Source organism: Cherax quadricarinatus, chromosome 81 (assembly GCF_038502225.1).
Source record: "Cherax quadricarinatus isolate ZL_2023a chromosome 81, ASM3850222v1, whole genome shotgun sequence".
In the NCBI taxonomy this organism is placed as follows: Eukaryota; Metazoa; Arthropoda; class Malacostraca; order Decapoda; family Parastacidae; genus Cherax; species Cherax quadricarinatus.
The window spans coordinates 15618258-15637008 of record NC_091372.1 but is presented as its reverse complement, the minus strand read 5'-3'; the positions used below and the strand labels follow the sequence as shown (position 1 = coordinate 15637008).

At 41.6% G+C, this 18751-nt stretch overlaps 1 protein-coding gene across 5 annotated transcripts in view; it reads right to left on the bottom strand.

The window, feature by feature from the left end:
- LOC128699941 (ATP-dependent helicase brm) overlaps positions 1–18751 on the bottom strand; it is a 232990-nt gene that overhangs the window by 56287 nt on the left and 157952 nt on the right. For all 5 annotated transcript variants that reach the window (XM_070102471.1, XM_070102470.1, XM_070102468.1 and 2 more), the window contains 2 exons: positions 7393–7575; positions 6456–6626 (listed from right to left, as the gene is read on the bottom strand). In XM_070102471.1, coding sequence (XP_069958572.1) covers positions 6456–6626; positions 7393–7575 — 354 coding nt within the window. The remainder of the gene's footprint in view (positions 1–6455; positions 6627–7392; positions 7576–18751) is intronic.

Below are 18751 nucleotides of genomic sequence, written 5' to 3'. Positions count from 1 at the left end.
AAATACACTTTTCACTGGGCTATACTGGGATCATTGTTTTATTATTCACACAGAAGCTAGGCCTACGCTAACTTTCCCCTACACTTTTATAGAAAAGTTTATTTCCTGTTTAGCAGAGGTAACGAATGTATGCTCAATTTGTGTATGCTGTGATTCCCTGCACCTCAATGCTACCACCACTCGTTTTATCTCTTATGACTATAGTAATTACTCATCCGTTATTAACACTTCACTGGACCTCTGGCAATAGTTCGCTAGTGCCAGTTGCTTGTAAGTTATTCCCATATCTACACTATATATTGTACACTATACTGGGGGATAATTAAGATTACACTTATCTACAATTTAGTTCACTATGTCACTGCACATATGTAACCTTGTCACTCACTATATTACTTATAGATAGTTCAATATTTGTTTATTTCCACTCGTGTCGACATCCGGCAATAATTCACTAGTGCTAGTCAGGTCTATTCCCACAGTAACCGTTCCTCTACCAGCACTCTCCATGTGACACTGTAATCCATATTTTCCTATTTAGTGTTCAGTGATATTCCTTTTTTGTTTGTTCAAAGGAGTATATGCACTTTATGGTTGCACACGCTTATTTCTCGCATTCTGTTCCCTCTGCTACTATCAAGACACGCAGTTTTTGACGGAGCACAACCGCGCGCGACTGTCCCGCTCTATAGCCCGCTATAGCCCACTCCATGAAGACTTTAGGTAGCAAAGCCTTCTCTGGGGTTACTTCCCTTCTTTGTCTTTTAATGCCACTAGGACCAGCCTGAGAGTCACTGGACCCCTGCCTCACAACAAATCTGTCCATAGAGGTCTGTTTCTGGCATCTCTAAGATTTTGCTGAAGTGGGACAGGGTTTTGTCACTGAAGATGTTGCAGATATGGCTTGTTTCAGCTTGGTCAGGGTGGTGTTTCTCTATAAAAGCTTGCACCCTGGTCCACATTGCACACACCTCTTCAATCTCTGTCATTTACTGCTGCAGTACATTCATTACTTACCTTAAAATATCTGTAGTCTTAATGTAGAGCAAGAGGTGGGTAGTATTTATTTGTACTAAGTCAGTGTAGGTAGCAGTAGATGAGGGTACAGTACACGTACGTAGGACCTCCCCCCCTCCTGGGCTACACTACACACCTATATTACAATACACAGCCATATTATTACACTACACAGCCATATTACTACCATGTTCACTGAGTTTAATCGTTTCTAACAACTACCTTTAGATGCCATCATAAACAAAGGGAGAAGTAATGAATAATTCATACCGAGAATTATAAACAAATGCATATGAAGGGCGGTTACTGCACCAGTCGCCAGATTCACAGTTTTCTCTAACGCTGCATCAGAGAAAACATAATGTTTACTCTCCAGCTCTCCACTTGATAACATATAAACATTGCATGTTTATATGCTATGTTTATATGATACATATGTATCATGTTTCTTATATAATTTTGAAGAAAATATCAGAGATGAATTAATGAAAATGTCTATATTAACGTAAAATAAGACATTTAATGTTCCAAAGAGTGATTATTAAATATACACAGCATATAATAAACATTGCATGTTTATATACTATGTAACGTGTTTCTTATACAGTTTTGAAGATATAATAGATGGATTAATGAAAATGTCAATATTAACTCTTTCAGGGTCTGTGCCGTAGATTTACGGCTTTACATTGAGGGTCCAAACCGTAGATCTACGCCATGAGCTCAGCTCACTCTGATAAGCTGTGAGTGGTAAATTTTGGCCTAGATATGAGAGAATACATCTATATGGTATGTGTGCACCACATAAAACAAACCCTGCAGCACAGTGCATAATGAGAGAAAAAACTGAGACCGTAATTTTCGATTAAAACAGCAACTTTGCAGTACTTTTCATATGTTTTTTTATAGTTGTATTTGCAATTTCTTGGTCTCATTTGATAGAATGGAAGACATATTACAGAAATAGAGATGATTTTGATTGGTTTTAGTACTGGAAATGGCTTGAAACTGAGCTCAACGTAGCGGAAATGTTAAATTTTTGCCGATGTTCAATTATTATTATTATAATCAAGGGGGAAGCGCTAAACCCATAGGATTATACAGCGCCCAGGGGAGGGGGGGATGTGGAAGGCATTCAGGCTTAATTCGGGGAACTGGAGCACAGATCCAATTCCCTAAATCAAGAGCCCCTCACCAACATCAAGGAACCTTCCATGAGGGGGCCGATGTTCAAGAGTAAACAAATGACCTCACACGTCTGATACACGCCTGCTGTAATATTATTTACACAATTATTACAATATTGCATGACAGTAAATCTTCTATTTTTTGGTTTGAATAAAAATTCATTATGTGAATAAAAAATAAAAATGGAATTCATTTGTAAAGCCTCAAAACATAACTAATAAGCAGAGGAAATGTTAGTTTTGCACCAGGAATGTCTGCATTGTTTATTCTGAACCCTATTTTGAAATTGGAATATTTTGAACTTTGCACTAAATTGGCCAAATTACTAATCACTTTATTTTGTAGTTGAAACAGTTGAGTTGGCAATTTCTTGTGCTCAATCGATAGAATAGAAGTAATACTAGCGAATTAGCTAAGAATTTGGTCGACTGGAATAAGGTAATTGGCCTAAAATGGGAGTCAAAGTTGGCAAAATCGCCGATGCGTAAATATCGCAGACACATCAAAATTCGCGAGAGCATAATTTCATCAATTTTCCATCAGATTTCGCACTTTTTGTTTTATTACCTTCAGAAAAAGATTCTCTACCATTTCATAAGAAAAAATAACAAAATTATTTTTTGAAAATTCATGGACACTGGTGCGCACTTTGAAATTTGGCCTCTGGACCCTGAAAGAGTTAATATAAAACAAGACATTTAATGTACCAGTGATTATTATTAAATATACATCGCACACACACATTGCATGTTTTTATATACAGTGGACCCCCGCTTAACGATCACCTCCCAACGCAACCAATTATGTAAGTGTATTTATGCAAGTGCGTTTGTACGTGTATGTTTGGGGGTCTGAAATGGACTAATCTACTTCACAATATTCCTTATGGGAACAAATTCGGTCAGTACTAGCACCTGAACATACTTCTGGAATGAAAAAATATCGTTAACCGGGGGTCCACTGTACTATGTAACGTGTTTCTTTGGGCCCATGGTTGCTTATTTTGCAGTTGCACTCAATCAATAACCACAAAAAACAATAGATTATAGCAAAATGTTCGGATGAATGAGCAGAAGCTTCCTCATTCACCCAGAGACACAGCCAAACTGACGCTCAAGCGGCTGGGGCCGGCAGACAAACGTGTCCAAATGGCTGATCACTGAATTAATAGCCGATAACCAAACGCCGAAAAACCAGCAGATCACTGAGTTGGCCGATAATAGAACTGGCCTATCACCGGGGTTCCACTGTACTACAAGTGCTTCTCAACTTACAATGGTTTGATTTTGGATACTTCAACTTTAAATTGGTTCAAAGGCAATTACTTTGAAGAATGAAGGCAGTAAGTCCCTAACTTGTATTCATATATTCACATTTTAATACAGGTATTTATTTACAGTAATTATCTGTATTTAATTATTTGGTGACAGAAGTTATTTATTTATCATATCGTAGAAGACTGGTCAGAGGTATGGGGTCAGTGTAGAAGACTGGTCAGAGGTATGGGGTCAGTGTTGAAGACTGGTCAGAGGTATGGGGTCAGTGTAGAAGACTGGTCAGAGGTATGGGGTCAGTGTTGAAGACTGGTCAGAGGTATGGGGTCAGTGTAGAAGACTGGTCAGAGGTATGGGGTCAGTGTAGAAGACTGGTCAGAGGTATGGGGTCAGTGTTGAAGACTGGTCAGAGGTATGGGGTCAGTGTAGAAGACTGGTCAGAGGTATGGGGTCAGTGTTGAAGACTGGTCAGAAGTATGGGGTCAGTGTTGAAGACTGGTCAGAAGTATGGGGTCAGTGCAGAAGACTGGTCAGAGGTATGGGGTCAGTGTAGAAGACTGGTCAGAGGTATGGGGTCAGTGTTGAAGACTGGTCAGAGGTATGGGGTCAGTGTAGAAGACTGGTCAGAGGTATGGGGTCAGTGTTGAAGACTGGTCAGAAGTATGGGGTCAGTGTTGAAGACTGGTCAGAAGTATGGGGTCAGTGCAGAAGACTGGTCAGAGGTATGGGGTCAGTGGAGAAGACTGGTCAGAGGTATGGGGTCAGTGGAGAAGACTGGTCAGAGGTATGAGATCAGTGTATACTCTGGGCATCAATACACAGAGAGAAATACACCTCACAATGTATAGACTATATAAATAATAAAGCATTAACCCTTTGAGGGTCGGTCACGTACAAGTACGTCATTGCAGCCAGGGTCGGTCACGTACTTGTACGCCTAAATTCTAGCACCTTCAAATCTGGTGGAAGAAAGCTGACAGGCCTACATATGAAAGAATGGGTCTGTGTGGTCAGTGTGCACAGTATAATAAAAATCCTGAAGCATGCTGTGCATAGTAAGAAAAAAAAACTTCAACTGTGTTTGTGATTTAAAACAGCGACTTTCTAGTGAATTTTCGTATTGTATTTATGGTTGTATTCTCATTTCCTTGGTCTCATTTGATAGAATGGAAGATATATTACAGAATTAGAGATGATTTTGATTGGTTTCACAATGCCAAGTACCTTGAAATTGAGCTCAAAATAGCAAAAATGATCGATTTTTGCCGATATTCAAGAGTAATCAAATCAAGTCACGCATCCAATACACGTTAACTGGTGAGTCTAATATTCTTTCATAAGTGCGCTGATATCATTTATACTGTTTTTACAATGATGCAGTAGTATACATAACAGAATACTTTCTATTTTCTGTGAGTTTACCTGGAGTTTACCTGGAGAGAGTTCCGGGGGTCAACGCCCCCGCGGCCCGGTCTGAGACCAGGCCTCCTGTGAGAATAAAAACTCAAAATAGAAAGCAAAAGTAATGTAAGAGGGGCCTAGAGACGTGACTAATGAACAGATAAAATGTTATTTTAGTGCCATGAATGTTTGTCTTGTTTATTCTGGACCCTATTTTGAAAGTAGCATCTTTTGAAATTTGTGTGAAGGTGCCCAAATTGCCAATTTCTGACCACTTTATTGGGTAGTTGAAATCGATAAATGGGAAGAGTCTTGTACTCAATCGATAGAACTAATAGAGCTCTAGGGAAATAGCTATGATTTTGTTGTGTGGGGTTCGGTAAGGAGATAAGAGGGTTGAAGGTAGACACACTTGTTGGATGGTAACGCTATATTGTCAGACTGTGGTAATTGGAGATGGAGCCCAGCCTGCCGTGTCCTGCCTTCTTCTATGCCTATGTGTCGACTGAGGCCGAGGTAGCTCGTCTCACTCGCTCGCTGCATCCCGTGACGTCATACAGTCACAGGCCTAAGGGATCTTCTATATAAACACATGGATGGTACTATAATGCTCATCTAATCTATGCATACAACACATGTAAAGGAGGATCAGCAACTATGCTGACAATTTTAGTCAACTGCAACATTGGAACTGGCCGAAAAGAGGGCCCAAAGTGGGAAAATTCGCCAACTTTTGAGACCGCTAACTTCACAAGATCATAATTCCGTAAGCTTTTCATCAAATTTCATACTTTTGGTGTCATTATGATCGGAAAAAGATTCTCTATCATTTCATAAGAAAAAATTATTTTTTTTTTTTTTTTCGAAAAATTTTTGATCTTGAGAATAAGTTTGGGAGAGGGCCTCTCGACCCTCAAAGGGTTAATAATAGTGGATGGACGATGATAGCGACAGTGACTGAAACACACCAGATTAATAATCTGTCAATGTAACACAGACAAATTTGTAAACAGTCTATAACACAATCTGTAAACAAGTCTGTAAACCTGTAAAAAATCTTTAGACAAATCTGTAAACAAGTCCATAACAAACAAATCTGTAAACCACAGTCTATAATACAGATTGTTTCCAGATCTGTGTTATAGACTGTTGTTTACAGATTGGTCTGCTTTTTATAAATTTGTGTGTTATAGATCATTATTTAAAGATTTGTAACACAAACCTATAAACAAAAACCTATAACACAGACAAATGTGTAAACAACAGACTACAGTGGACCCCCGCATAACGATTACCTCCGAATGTGACCAATTATGTAAGTGTATTTATGTAAGTGCGTTTGTACGTGTATGTTTGGGGGTCTGAAATGGACTAATCTACTTCACAATATTTCTTACGGGAACAAATTCGGTCGGTACTGGCACCTGAACATACTTCTGGAGTGAAAAAATATTGTTAACCGGGGGTCCACTGTATCTCCATTGTTTGTGAATCACTAAGGCCAGCAGATATCGTCTCACACTTTCAAAGTTTATTCAACCAATCGTTGACAAACACAAACAAACAAAGACTTACGGAATCTTCCTCCTTCAACATCCACTCAGGCAACTCGTCCTCCGCCATGAGACGAGGTCTGGATGACTCCTTCCGTCGTTCTTCATCCATTTTCTGAAACAACTCAAATTCATCTTCCCCACGAGCGATCATCTGGTTGATGGTCTCGTCGTCCGGTGCCTCGTCTTCTTCCTACAATTATTATTTTATGTGATGAAAAGGTCACAATACTGTGGGTGGAACAATCCACAACACTGTGGCTGGAACAACCCACAATACTGTGGCTGGAACAACCCACAATACTGTGGCTGGAACAACCCACAATACTGTGGCTAGAACAGCCCACAATACTGTGGCTAGAACAACCCACAATACTGTGGCTAGAACAACCCTCAATACTGTGGCTAGAACATTCAACAATACTGTGGCTAGAACAACCCACAATACTGTGGCTAGAACAACCCACAATACTGTGGCTAGAACAACCCACAATACTGTGGACGGAAGAACCCACATTACTGTGGCTGGAACAACCCACAATACCACAATATTGCGAACTAAACAATTCAGTTCCATCCACAATACTGTGGCAGAAACAATTCACAAATAACCCACAATGTTATAGCTGAAACAATTCACAAATAGCCCACAATACTGTGGATCAAACAATTCACAAATAATCCTCGATACTGTGGATTGAACAATTCACAAATAACCCACAATACTGTGGATTGAACAATTCACAAATAACCCACAATACTGTGGCTGGAACAATTCACAAATAACCCACAATACTGTGGCTGGAACAATTCACAAATAACCAAGGAATGCCTGGTGAGGGCTTAATTACTTTCACACTAAACTGTAATTTGCACACAACAAACTCACACTTATGGAACATGAGCTAATCAAACATGCACTCATCAAGGTCATTGTGTATGGTTGATGGATGAGTTACCTCGTCGTCATCATCATCGTTGGAGAGGATGGCCTGGAGGAACTGACGTCGGTCAGATCCAGTCGACTTCTGGTCGAACATGCCAGCCTGGATCACCTTCTCGTCCATGTTCAGTTTGTACCGAGCAGCAGCCAGGATGCGTTCTTCAACTGTGTTCACTGTCATCAACCGCAGCACTCTCACCTGGTAACAACAACAACAATAATAATGGTATAAAATACCGACAGGTTGTTAGGTAAGACACATATGCAACAGTTAGGTATCTTTATTTTGAAACGTTTCGCCTACACAGTAGGCTTCTTCAGTCGAGTACAGAAAAGTTGATAGAAGCAGAAGATACTTGAAGACGATGTAATCAGTCCATCACCCTTAAAGTTTTGAGGTGGTCAGTCCCTCAGTCTGGAGAAGAGCATTGTTCCATAGAATGAAACAATATTGTTTCATTCTATGGAACAATACTCCTTCGTGTGCAAGTCATGTGCATTTTAAGAGGCAACTAAAATACTGGCAGCAAGGTGCTAGTAACACCCTCTCCTGTATAAATTACTAAATACTGGCAGCAAGGTACATCAAACACAAGGGATATCAAAGACGTATTTGTGTCTGGTGAGGTGACTGTGGGTGGCATGCTAAGAGTACAGTGGACCCTCGGTTTTCAAGTATTCCGGGAATCGAGTAATTCGGATTTAGAGCACTTTTTCAGCAACATTTTGTCCCAGATTTCGAGCAACCGCTCGGAAATTGAGTGTTTGAGATGTGTTCACCCCGTCGGCAATGCCACTTTCTCACATGTATCACACTCAGTCTGCATCTCTCTCTCTCTCTCTCTCATTGAGTAAGGAATACTCTGTGTGTTCATCCATTCATTTTGCTTCTTGTTTATTGATTGTGACTGTGAAATAAGCCACCATGGGGCCAAAGAAAGTTCAGAGTGCCAGCCTATTGGTAAAGAAAGTGAGAAACATGAGGGGGATTCCCCTGCCCAAAAATAAATCCTCCCTCTCTCCTCCTCCCTGTCTTCCATATGCCAACAACAGTCTTCAATACAGGTATGTAATGTTTATACTATTTATTCATATTTATTTATAATTCTTTTTTCAACACACCGGCCATTTTGTGTATTTTAAAAAATGAATTTTTTGTGAATATTTTTGGGTGTCTGGAACGGATTATTGGATTTACATTATTTCTTATGGGAAATATTAATTCGGTTTTCGAGCATTTCGAATTTAGAGCAGCCTTCTGGAATGGATTAAGCTCGAAAACCGAAGGTCCGCTGTATGTTACACTGTATGTCAAATACCCACATAAGCTGCCTCCTGACCAGTGAACTAGGTGCTAAGGGTTTAACAATCAGGGGCCTCGTCATTATAACAGTACATGTATCTTGTTTCAAACAGACAATCACAAGGAAGCCCACCAAAGCTGTGAATCGATGTGGTACATTTGTAAAACACCTCTAGCAGACTTACCTCCCAGCTGGTCGCCATGGTTTACAAAGTCTTGTGCTTGTATTTGCCTCACTGTTCACTGCGTCTTGTGCTTGTAATTTGCCTAATTGTACATAGCTGTAAATACTGTATGTATGTATGTATTTTTTTTTCAACAAACCAGCCATATCCAACCTAGGCAAGGTGGCCCAAAAAGAAAAAGAAAAGTTTCTCTTTAAATTTAGTAATTTATACAGGAGAAGGGGTTACTAGCCCCTTGCTCCTGGCATTTTAGTCGCCTCTTACAACACTCATGGCTTACGGATGAAGAATTCTGTTCCACTTCCCCATGGAGATAAGAGGAAATAAACAAGAACAAGAACTAGAGAGAAAATAGAAGAAAACCCAGAGGGGTGTGTATATACAGTGGACGCATCCCAAGCGTGGCCTCAGCTGCCCCATGGGTGCCAGTGTTCACAAGCCAGCCAGTGTGGTTGCATCTAAGCATACATTCAGTACATTACACATTATCACAGTGTTTTTAGTGCTTGTAGCTGCAAAATAAGTCACCATGGACCCCAAGAAAGCTTCTAGTTCCAACCCTGTGGCAAAAAGGGTGAAAATTACTATGGAAATGAAGAAAGAGATAATTACTAAGTATGAAAGTGGAGTGCATGTCTCGGAGGTGGCCAGGTTGTATACCAAACCTCAATCAACCATCACTACTATCTTGGCCAACAAAACGGCAATCAAGGAAGCTGTTCTTGCAAAAGACGCAAGTTTGATTTTTAAACAGAGATCGCAAGTGATAGAAGATGTTGAGAGACTGTTATTGGAGTGGATACACGAAAAACAGATAGCAGGAGATAGCATCTCTCAAGCGATCATATGTGAAAAGGCTAGGAAGTTGCAAGACGATTTAATTAGAAAAATGCCTGCAACTAGTGGTGATGTGAATGAATTTAAGGCCAGCAAAGGTTGGTTTGAGAGATTTAAGAATCATAGTACATACATAGTGTGATAAGGCATGGTGAGGCTGCCAGTTCAGACCAAAAAGCAGCTGAAAAGTATGTGAAGAAATTCAAGGAGTACATAGACAGTGAAGAATTGAAACCCGAACAAGTGTTTAACTCTTTCAGGGTCGACAGGGCCCTCTCAGAGACTTGTTCTCAGGGTCGGCCAAATTTAAAAAAAAAAAAAAAAAAAAAAAAAAATTCTTATGAAAAGATAGAGAATCTTTTCCCAATCATAATGACACCAAAAGTACGAAATTTGATGGAAAACTTACGGAATTATGCTCTCGCGAAGTTAGCGGTCTCGACGATGTTTATGCATCGGCGATTTTGCCCACTTTGACCCTTATTTTCGGCCAATTCCAGTGTACTTGTCGACAAAAATCATAACTACTTCGCTAGAACTCCATTTTCTATTGAATGAGTACAGGTCTCCCTCAACATTCACGTTTTCAACTTTCGCAGGCTTCACACATTCGCCAATTACCAACCGCCAAATTCCCAGCCTCCAAATTCCCAGCCGCCAAATCATATTTAAATTTCCCGCCACCTGCGAGTCCCTACTACCCTCCCTCCGACCCCCGCAACTGGCAGCCAGCCCTCCCACCACTCAGTGTGGTGAGTGTTTTGTTTGTTCATTATTTGCTATTAAACTACAGTATAAATAATGTAAACCCATTCATGATTGCATATTGGAATGGCTATTAGGAAAGGTATTAGACGGTGACATCATGTGTTTACTCTTGAACACAGAAAAGAATCAAACATTTCTGCTACTGCTAATAATAACAATAGTAGTAGTAATAATAATAATAATAATAATAATAATAATTATAATAATAAATACGATAGAACTGAAGAAAGAAATTGTACAAAAATACGAAGGAGTGGTTGACACATCGTCAGTGTGGCTTTGTTTATGCTGGAGTAATCATTAGTCTCCGTGCTCTTCGAAAACATTTCACAATAATTCATTGCGTTTGGTGCTTGTAGATTGAGTGCGACTGGAGTGGTAGAGGCAGCGGTTGGGGAAGCGGTTGAGGCAGTGGGTGAGGCAGTGGGTGAGGCAGCGGTTGAGGCAGCGGTTGAGGCAGTGGTATTTAATAACATACATGTTATTAATAATAATAATAATAATACATGTTATTAGTAATATGCATTATTATTATTTATAACATATTATTAAATACCATTGCCTCAACTGCTGCCTCTACCAGTGCCTCAACTGCTGCCTCTACCAGTGCCTCAATTGCTGCCTCTACCAGTGCCTCAACTGCTGCCTCTACCAGTGCCTCAACCGCTGCCTCACCCACTACCTCAACCACTGCCTCAACCATTGTTTCACCCACTGCCTCACACACTGATTCTACCATTGCCTCAACCACTGCCTCACCCACTGCCTCAACCACTGCCTCAACCACTGCCCCTACCATTGCCTCAACCACTGCCTCAACCACTGCCCCTACCATTGCCTCAACTGCTGACTCAACCACTGCCTCATGCACTGCCTCTACCATTGCCTCAACCGCTGCCTCACCCAATGCCTCAACCGCTTCCCCAACCACTGCCTCTACCACTCCAGTCGCACTCAATCTACAAGCACCAAACACAATGAATTATTGTGAAATGTTTGGAAGAGCATGGAGACTAATGCTTACTCCAGCATAAACAAAGCCACACTGACGATGTGTCAACCACTCCTTCGTATTTTTGTACAATTTCCTTCTTCAATTCTATCGTATTTATTATTATTATAATTTATTATTATTATTATTAGTATTATTACTACTACTACTATTGTTATTATTAGCAGTAGCAGAAATGTTTGATTCTTTTCTGTGTTCAAGAGTCAACACATGATGTCACCGTCCAACACCTGTCCAAATAGTCATTCCAATATGCAGTCATGAATGGGTTTACATTATTTATACTGTAGTTTAATAGTAAATAATGAACAAACAGAACACTCACCACACAGTGGTGGGAGGGCTGGCTGCCAGTTGTGGGGGTTGGAGGGAGGGTAGTAGGGACTCGCAGTAGTGGAGGCAGTGGTGGAGGCAGTGGTGGAGGCAGTGGTGGAGGCAGTGGTGGAGGCAGTGGTGGAGGCAGTGGTGGAGGCAGTGGTGGAGGCAGTGGTATTTAATAATATACCTGTCATTAAACCATAACGTGTATGTATTTACTACAATTTACGACGTTTTCATGTATTTTATGATTATTCATGGTTCAACAAGTTAAGGAAGAAGTATTGTATTATATTTCCCTACAATATATTGGGGCACCAAACATTAGCGATTTTTCAACATTCACGAGGCTCTTGATCCCCCTAACCCTCGCAAACGTTGAGGGAGACCTGTACAAGAAACCGACCCATTTATCAATTTCAACTATCTAATACAGTGGTCAGAATTTAGCAATTTTGCCAGTTTCACACAAATTTCAAAAGATGCCAATTTCTGAATAGTGTCCAGAATAAACAAGAAAGTCATTCCTGGCACAAAAATAACATTTCCTCTGTTCATTAGTCACGTCCCCAGGCCCCTTTTACATTCTTTTGCTTTCCACTTCGATTTTTTATTCTCACAAAAAATAGAAGATTTACTGTTATGCAGACTACTGCATTAGTGTAGAAATGGTATAAATAATATCAACACACTTGTGAAAGAATATTAGACTCACCAGTTGATGTGTATTGGACGCTTAGCATGATTTTACTTTTGAACTTTGGTGAAAATCGAACATTTCTGCTACTTTGAGCTCAATTTCAAGGTACTTTTCATTGTAAAACCAGTCAAAATCATCTCAATTTCTGTAATATGTCTTCCATTCTATAAAATAAGAAAAGGAAAACTAGAATACAACAATAAATACCAAACGAAAATACAGTACAAAGTCGCTGTTTTAATCCAAAAACACGGTCAAGTTTTTTTTTTTCTCATTAAGCACTGAGCTGCAGGATTTTCTTTATACTGCACACACTGACCACATAGACTCATTCTTTCATATGTAGGCCTACCAGCTTTCTCTCACTAGATTTGAGGGCGCTAGAATTTAGGCTTACTAGCACGTCAAAAACTCTGGTGCGTAAGCTGTACTAGTACGCCTAAAACCCTGAAAGGGTTAATGTAACGCAAAAGGTGAGTAGTTTTTATTATAAGAAGTCAGGTGTGGTAGCCCTTCTGGCCACCCCACCCACACATACTATACTACGATGCTTAAAGCTCCCTAGAGCGATATAATGCATATACAGTACACGCATTACTCACCTTAAAATATTTGTAGTCTTAATGATCTTAATGTAGGGTGAGAGGTGAAAAGTATTTATTTGTAGAAAGTCACGTGGGAGGTATGGCATCCTGCCTGGCCACTTATACCTACTATGACATTAAGCTCCCTAGAGCGATAAAATCCATATATAGTACACTCATTAATTACCTTAAAATATTTGTAGTCTTAATGTAAGGTGTATAAAGTCAGGCCAGAGGGCAGCCCTCCCCACCCCACCCACACATTGTAAACAAACCAGATAAACATTCTGGTACAAGTCCTACAAGTCAGGTCACCTGGGTCCTAAGTTGCCTGGCTACCACAAGTCCTACAAGTTGGTACCACAAGTCCTACAAGTTGGAGTCCTACAAGGCACCACAAGTCCCTCACCTGGCTACTCCTACAAGTTGCACCCAAGTCACAAGTTGCCTGGCTACCACAAGTCCTACAAGTTGCCTGGCTACCACAAGTCCTACAAGTTGCCTGGCTACCACAAGTCCTACAAGTTGCCTGGCTACCACAAGTCCTACAAGTCACCTGGCTACCACAAGTCCTACAAGTCACCTGGCTACCACAAGTCCTACAAGTCACCTGGCTACCACAAGTCCTACAAGTTGCCTGGCTACCACAAGTCCTACAAGTTGCCTGGCTACCACAAGTCCTACAAGTTGCCTGGCTACCACAAGTCCTACAAGTCACCTGGCTACCACAAGTCCTACAAGTTGCCTGGCTACCACAAGTCCTACAAGTTGCCTGGCTACCACAAGTCCTACAAGTTGCCTGGCTACCACAAGTCCTACAAGTTGCCTGGCTACCACAAGTCCTACAAGTTGCCTGGCTACCACAAGTCCTACAAGTTGCCTGGCTACCACAAGTCCTACAAGTTGCCTGGCTACCACAAGTCCTACAAGTTGCCTGGCTACCACAAGTCCTACAAGTTGCCTGGCTACCACAAGTCCTACAAGTTGCCTGGCTACCACAAGTCCTACAAGTTGCCTGGCTACCACAAGTCCTACAAGTTGCCTGGCTACCACAAGTCCTACAAGTTGCCTGGCTACCACAAGTCCTACAAGTTGCCTGGCTACCACAAGTCCTACAAGTCACCTGGCTACCACAAGTCCTACAAGTTGCCTGGCTACCACAAGTCCTACAAGTTGCCTGGCTACCACAAGTCCTACAAGTTGTCTGGCTACCACAAGTTCTACAAGTCACCTGGCTACCACAAGTCCTACAAGTCACCTGGCTACCACAAGTCCTACAAGTTGCCTGGCTACCACAAGTCCTACAAGTCACCTGGCTACCACAAGTCCTACAAGTCACCTGGCTACCACAAGTCCTACAAGTTGCCTGGCTACCACAAGTCCTACAAGTTGCCTGGCTACCACAAGTCCTACAAGTTGCCTGGCTACCACAAGTCCTACAAGTTGCCTGGCTACCACAAGTCCTACAAGTTGCCTGGCTACCACAAGTCCTACAAGTTGCCTGGCTACCACAAGTCCTACAAGTTGCCTGGCTACCACAAGTCCTACAAGTTGCCTGGCTACCACAAGTCCTACAAGTTGCCTGGCTACCACAAGTCCTACAAGTTGCCTGGCTACCACAAGTCCTACAAGTTGCCTGGCTACCACAAGTCCTACAAGTTGCCTGGCTACCACAAGTCCTACAAGTTGCCTGGCTACCACAAGTCCTACAAATTGCCTGGCTACCACAACTCATATTTATGTTAATTTATTCTACTGTGGGGTGTATTTATATGGATTAAGCAAAATGTCTACATTAACATTTTATACGATATTTAATGCTCCTTAGAGTGACTATTATCGTGTTATCATTATTATTATCATTAATATGGCATCTTCAAGACTAATAAGACACTCTTAGTGATTTAATGTGTACCTGCATGCCAGCACAGTGTGTACCTGCATGCCAGCACAGTGTGTACCTGCATGCCAGCACAGTGTGTACCTGCATGCCAGCACAGTGTGTACCTGCATGCCAGCAGTGTGTACCTGCATGCCAGCACAGTGTGTACCTGCATGCCAGCACAGTGTGTACCTGCATGCCAGCACAGTGTGTACCTGCATGCCAGCACAGTGTGTACCTGCATGCCAGCACAGTGTGTACCTGCATGCCAGCACAGTGTGTACCTGCATGCCAGCACAGTGTGTACCTGCATGCCAGCACAGTGTGTACCTGCATGCCAGCACAGTGTGTACCTGCATGCCAGCACAGTGTGTACCTGCATGCCAGCACAGTGTGTACCTGCATGCCAGCAGCACAGCACAGAGTGTACCTGCATGCCAGCACAGTGTGTACCATGCCAGTACAGTGTGTACCAGCCAGCAGTGTGTACCTGCATGCCAGCACAGAGTGTACCTGCATGCCAGCACAGTGTGTACCTGCATGCCAGCACAGTGTGTACCTGCATGCCAGCACAGTGTGTACCTGCATGCCAGCACAGTGTGTACCAGCATGCCAGCACAGTGTGTACCTGCATGCCAGCACAGTGTGTACCTGCATGCCAGCACAGTGTGTACCTGCATGCCAGCACAGTGTGTACCTGCATGCCAGCACAGTGTGTACCTGCATGCCAGCAGTGTGTACCTGCATGCCAGCACAGTGTGTACCTGCATGCCAGCACAGTGTGTACCTGCATGCCAGCACAGTGTGTACCTGCATGCCAGCACAGTGTGTACCTGCATGCCAGCACAGTGTGTACCTGCATGCCAGCACAGTACAGGTACACATACATATAATTAACAGTTATAATAATAATAATGTAGGTATGTAGTCCGCCTGGTTACATACCTACACAATATTTAATGCGGCCCAGAGCCATATTATTACCATCGACATACCATGTTCACTGAGTTTAATCGTTTCTAACAACTACCTTTAGATGCCATCATAAACAAAGGGAGAAGTAATGAAGAATTCATGCCGAGAATTGTAAACAAAAGCGTTATGTATTAAGTGGAGTGATGTAATGTTTTCCCTCCGCCCGGCTACCACACCTCCACAGTATATAAACAAAATGTTTATATGTTATGTAACATGTTTCTTATATAATTTTGAAGAAAATATAATAGGTGGATTAATGAAAATGTCTATATTGCCGTAAAATTAGATATTTCATGTGCCAAGAGTGATTATTATTACATAATAAAGAGATGTGCTCATGGAGAATGTAAACAAACCGGGTGGCCTGCACCGTATTTGAAAGGCCACTTGCTGTATAGAAAGTTTTGGTCATAATTTGAGATCGCCGTATTAGCGGAACACCATAAGCCGAAACGCCAAAAAGCGAGGCCCTACTGTATTGGAGTGACATTTAAACTGTCATATCTGGGCGCCTCTGTATAGACAGTGATTATGTGTGAATAATGGTGAAAGTGTTTCTTTCTTTTTAGGGTCACCATGACTCGGTGGGAGTCAGCTGAGGTGTTAAAAAAAAAAAGTTACACAGAATGTACTAATACAGTGGACCCCCGCATAACGATGGCATCACATAGCGATTATTTCGCATACCGCTTACTTTAATCGCAAAAATTTTGCCTCACATACCGCTTAAAAACCCGCTTACCGATTTTCCTCCGAGACGCGGCCTGAACCACGCTCACATGTTCCGCCGGTGGCATTGTTTACCAGCCAGCCTCCGCGGTAACATCCAAGCATACAATCGGAATATTTCGTATTATTACAGTGTTTTCGGTGCTTTTTCTGGAAAATAAGTGACCATGGGCCCCAAGAAAGCTTCTAGTGCCAACCCTACAGCAATAAGGGTGAGAATTACAATAGAGATGAAGAAAAAGATCATTGATAAGTATCGCTACTATTGGTGGTACAGCTGCTGCTGCTGCTGCACTGTCAGCTGCTGCTGCTGCTGCACTGTCAGCTGCTGCTGCTGCTGCACTGTCAGCTGCTGCTGCTGCTGTAGCACCGTTGTTGGTGTGGCTTATTGAGAATACCAAGAAACAATTAACCCCAGAGGATTTGCCACCCAGGATAACCCAAAAAAGTCAGTGTCATCGAAGACTGTCTAACTTATTTCCATTGGGGTCCTTAATCTTGTCTCCCAGGATGCAACCCACACCAGTCGACTAACACCCAGGTGAACAGGGAAAAATGCCTGGAACTAGTGCTCATATTGGTGAATTTAAAGCCAGCAAAGGTTGGTTTGAGAGATTTAAGAATCGTAGTGGCATACACAGTGTGATAAGGCCTGTTCTGGAAGAAAATGCCAAACAGGACCTACAGTACTCAGGAGGAAAAGGCACTCCCAGGACACAGTGTCTCATCAGTCATTGCTGCATCTTCAATAAAGGTAAGTGTCATTTATTCTTCATTTAGTAGACTAGTACATGCACAATATATACTGTGCATGTACTACTCTACTATTGTGCATGTATCCTTCTCTTTGTGTGTGGGAAAATGTATATTTCATGTGGTAAAAATTTTTTTTTTCATACTTTTGGGTGTCTTGCACGGATTAATTTGATTTCCATTATTTCTTATGGGGAAAATTCATTCACATAGCGATTATTTCGCATAACAATTACCCCTCTTGCACGGATTAAAATCGTTAACCGGGGGTCCACTGTACTCTAATCATTTCTCTTGTGCTCCTTGAACTCCTAAATTTGTTATGACAACTTAGAGAACAAATGTACAGTGGACCCCTGCCTTATGAACGCATCGCCTTACGTTAAATTCGCCATACGAAGCATTTGAATGCAAAAATTTTGCCTCGCCTCACGATAAAAAACTTGCCTTACGTGATTTGTCTGGGACACGTCCCACGTGTGGCCTCAGCGCCAGTGTTTACAAGCTAGCCAGTGCGGTCGCATTTACGCATACATTCGGTACATTTCACATTATCCCAGTGTTTTTAGTGCTTGTAACTCCAAAACATGTCACCATGGACCCCAAGAAAGCTTCTAGTGCCAACCCTGTGGTAAAAAGGGTGAGAATTAGTATGGAATTGAAAAAAGAGATTAAGGAAATGTGTGCAAAGTGGGTTGAACTGCAAACCTTTACGGATGAAAATCACCCTGACACAGCTACTGCAAGCCGTGTTGGCAACCTGTACAATGACAATGTTATGGCCCATTTTAGGAAAGTCTTAAAGGAACGGGAGGTACAGAGCTCTATGGACAGATTTGTTGTGTGACAGAGGTCCAGTGACTCTCAAGCTGGTCCTAGTGGCATTAAAAGAAGAAGGGAAGTAACCCCGGAAAAGGACTTGCTACCTCAAGTCCTAATGGAAGAGGATTCCCCTTCTAAACAACAACTTCCACACTCTTCCCTCCTCCCATCCCATCAATCATCACCAGATCTTCAATAAAGGTAAGTGTCATGTATTCTATTCTTAGTAGAGTAGTAATTGTGCATGTCTTTTTCAGTTTGTGTGTATTAAAATTAATATTTTATGTGGTAAAATTTTTTTTTTCATACTTTGGGGTGTCTTGCACAGATTAATTTGATTTCCATTATTTCTTATGGGGAAAATTAATTCGCCTTACGATAATTTTGGCTAACGATGAGGTTAAGTTTGCCCAAGATGCTCTGCATATTAAAGGCTTTCTGCATGCACATCTAAATCTCACCATCTCTGTACAAACACTGTATCATGCTGAAATAAATAAAATG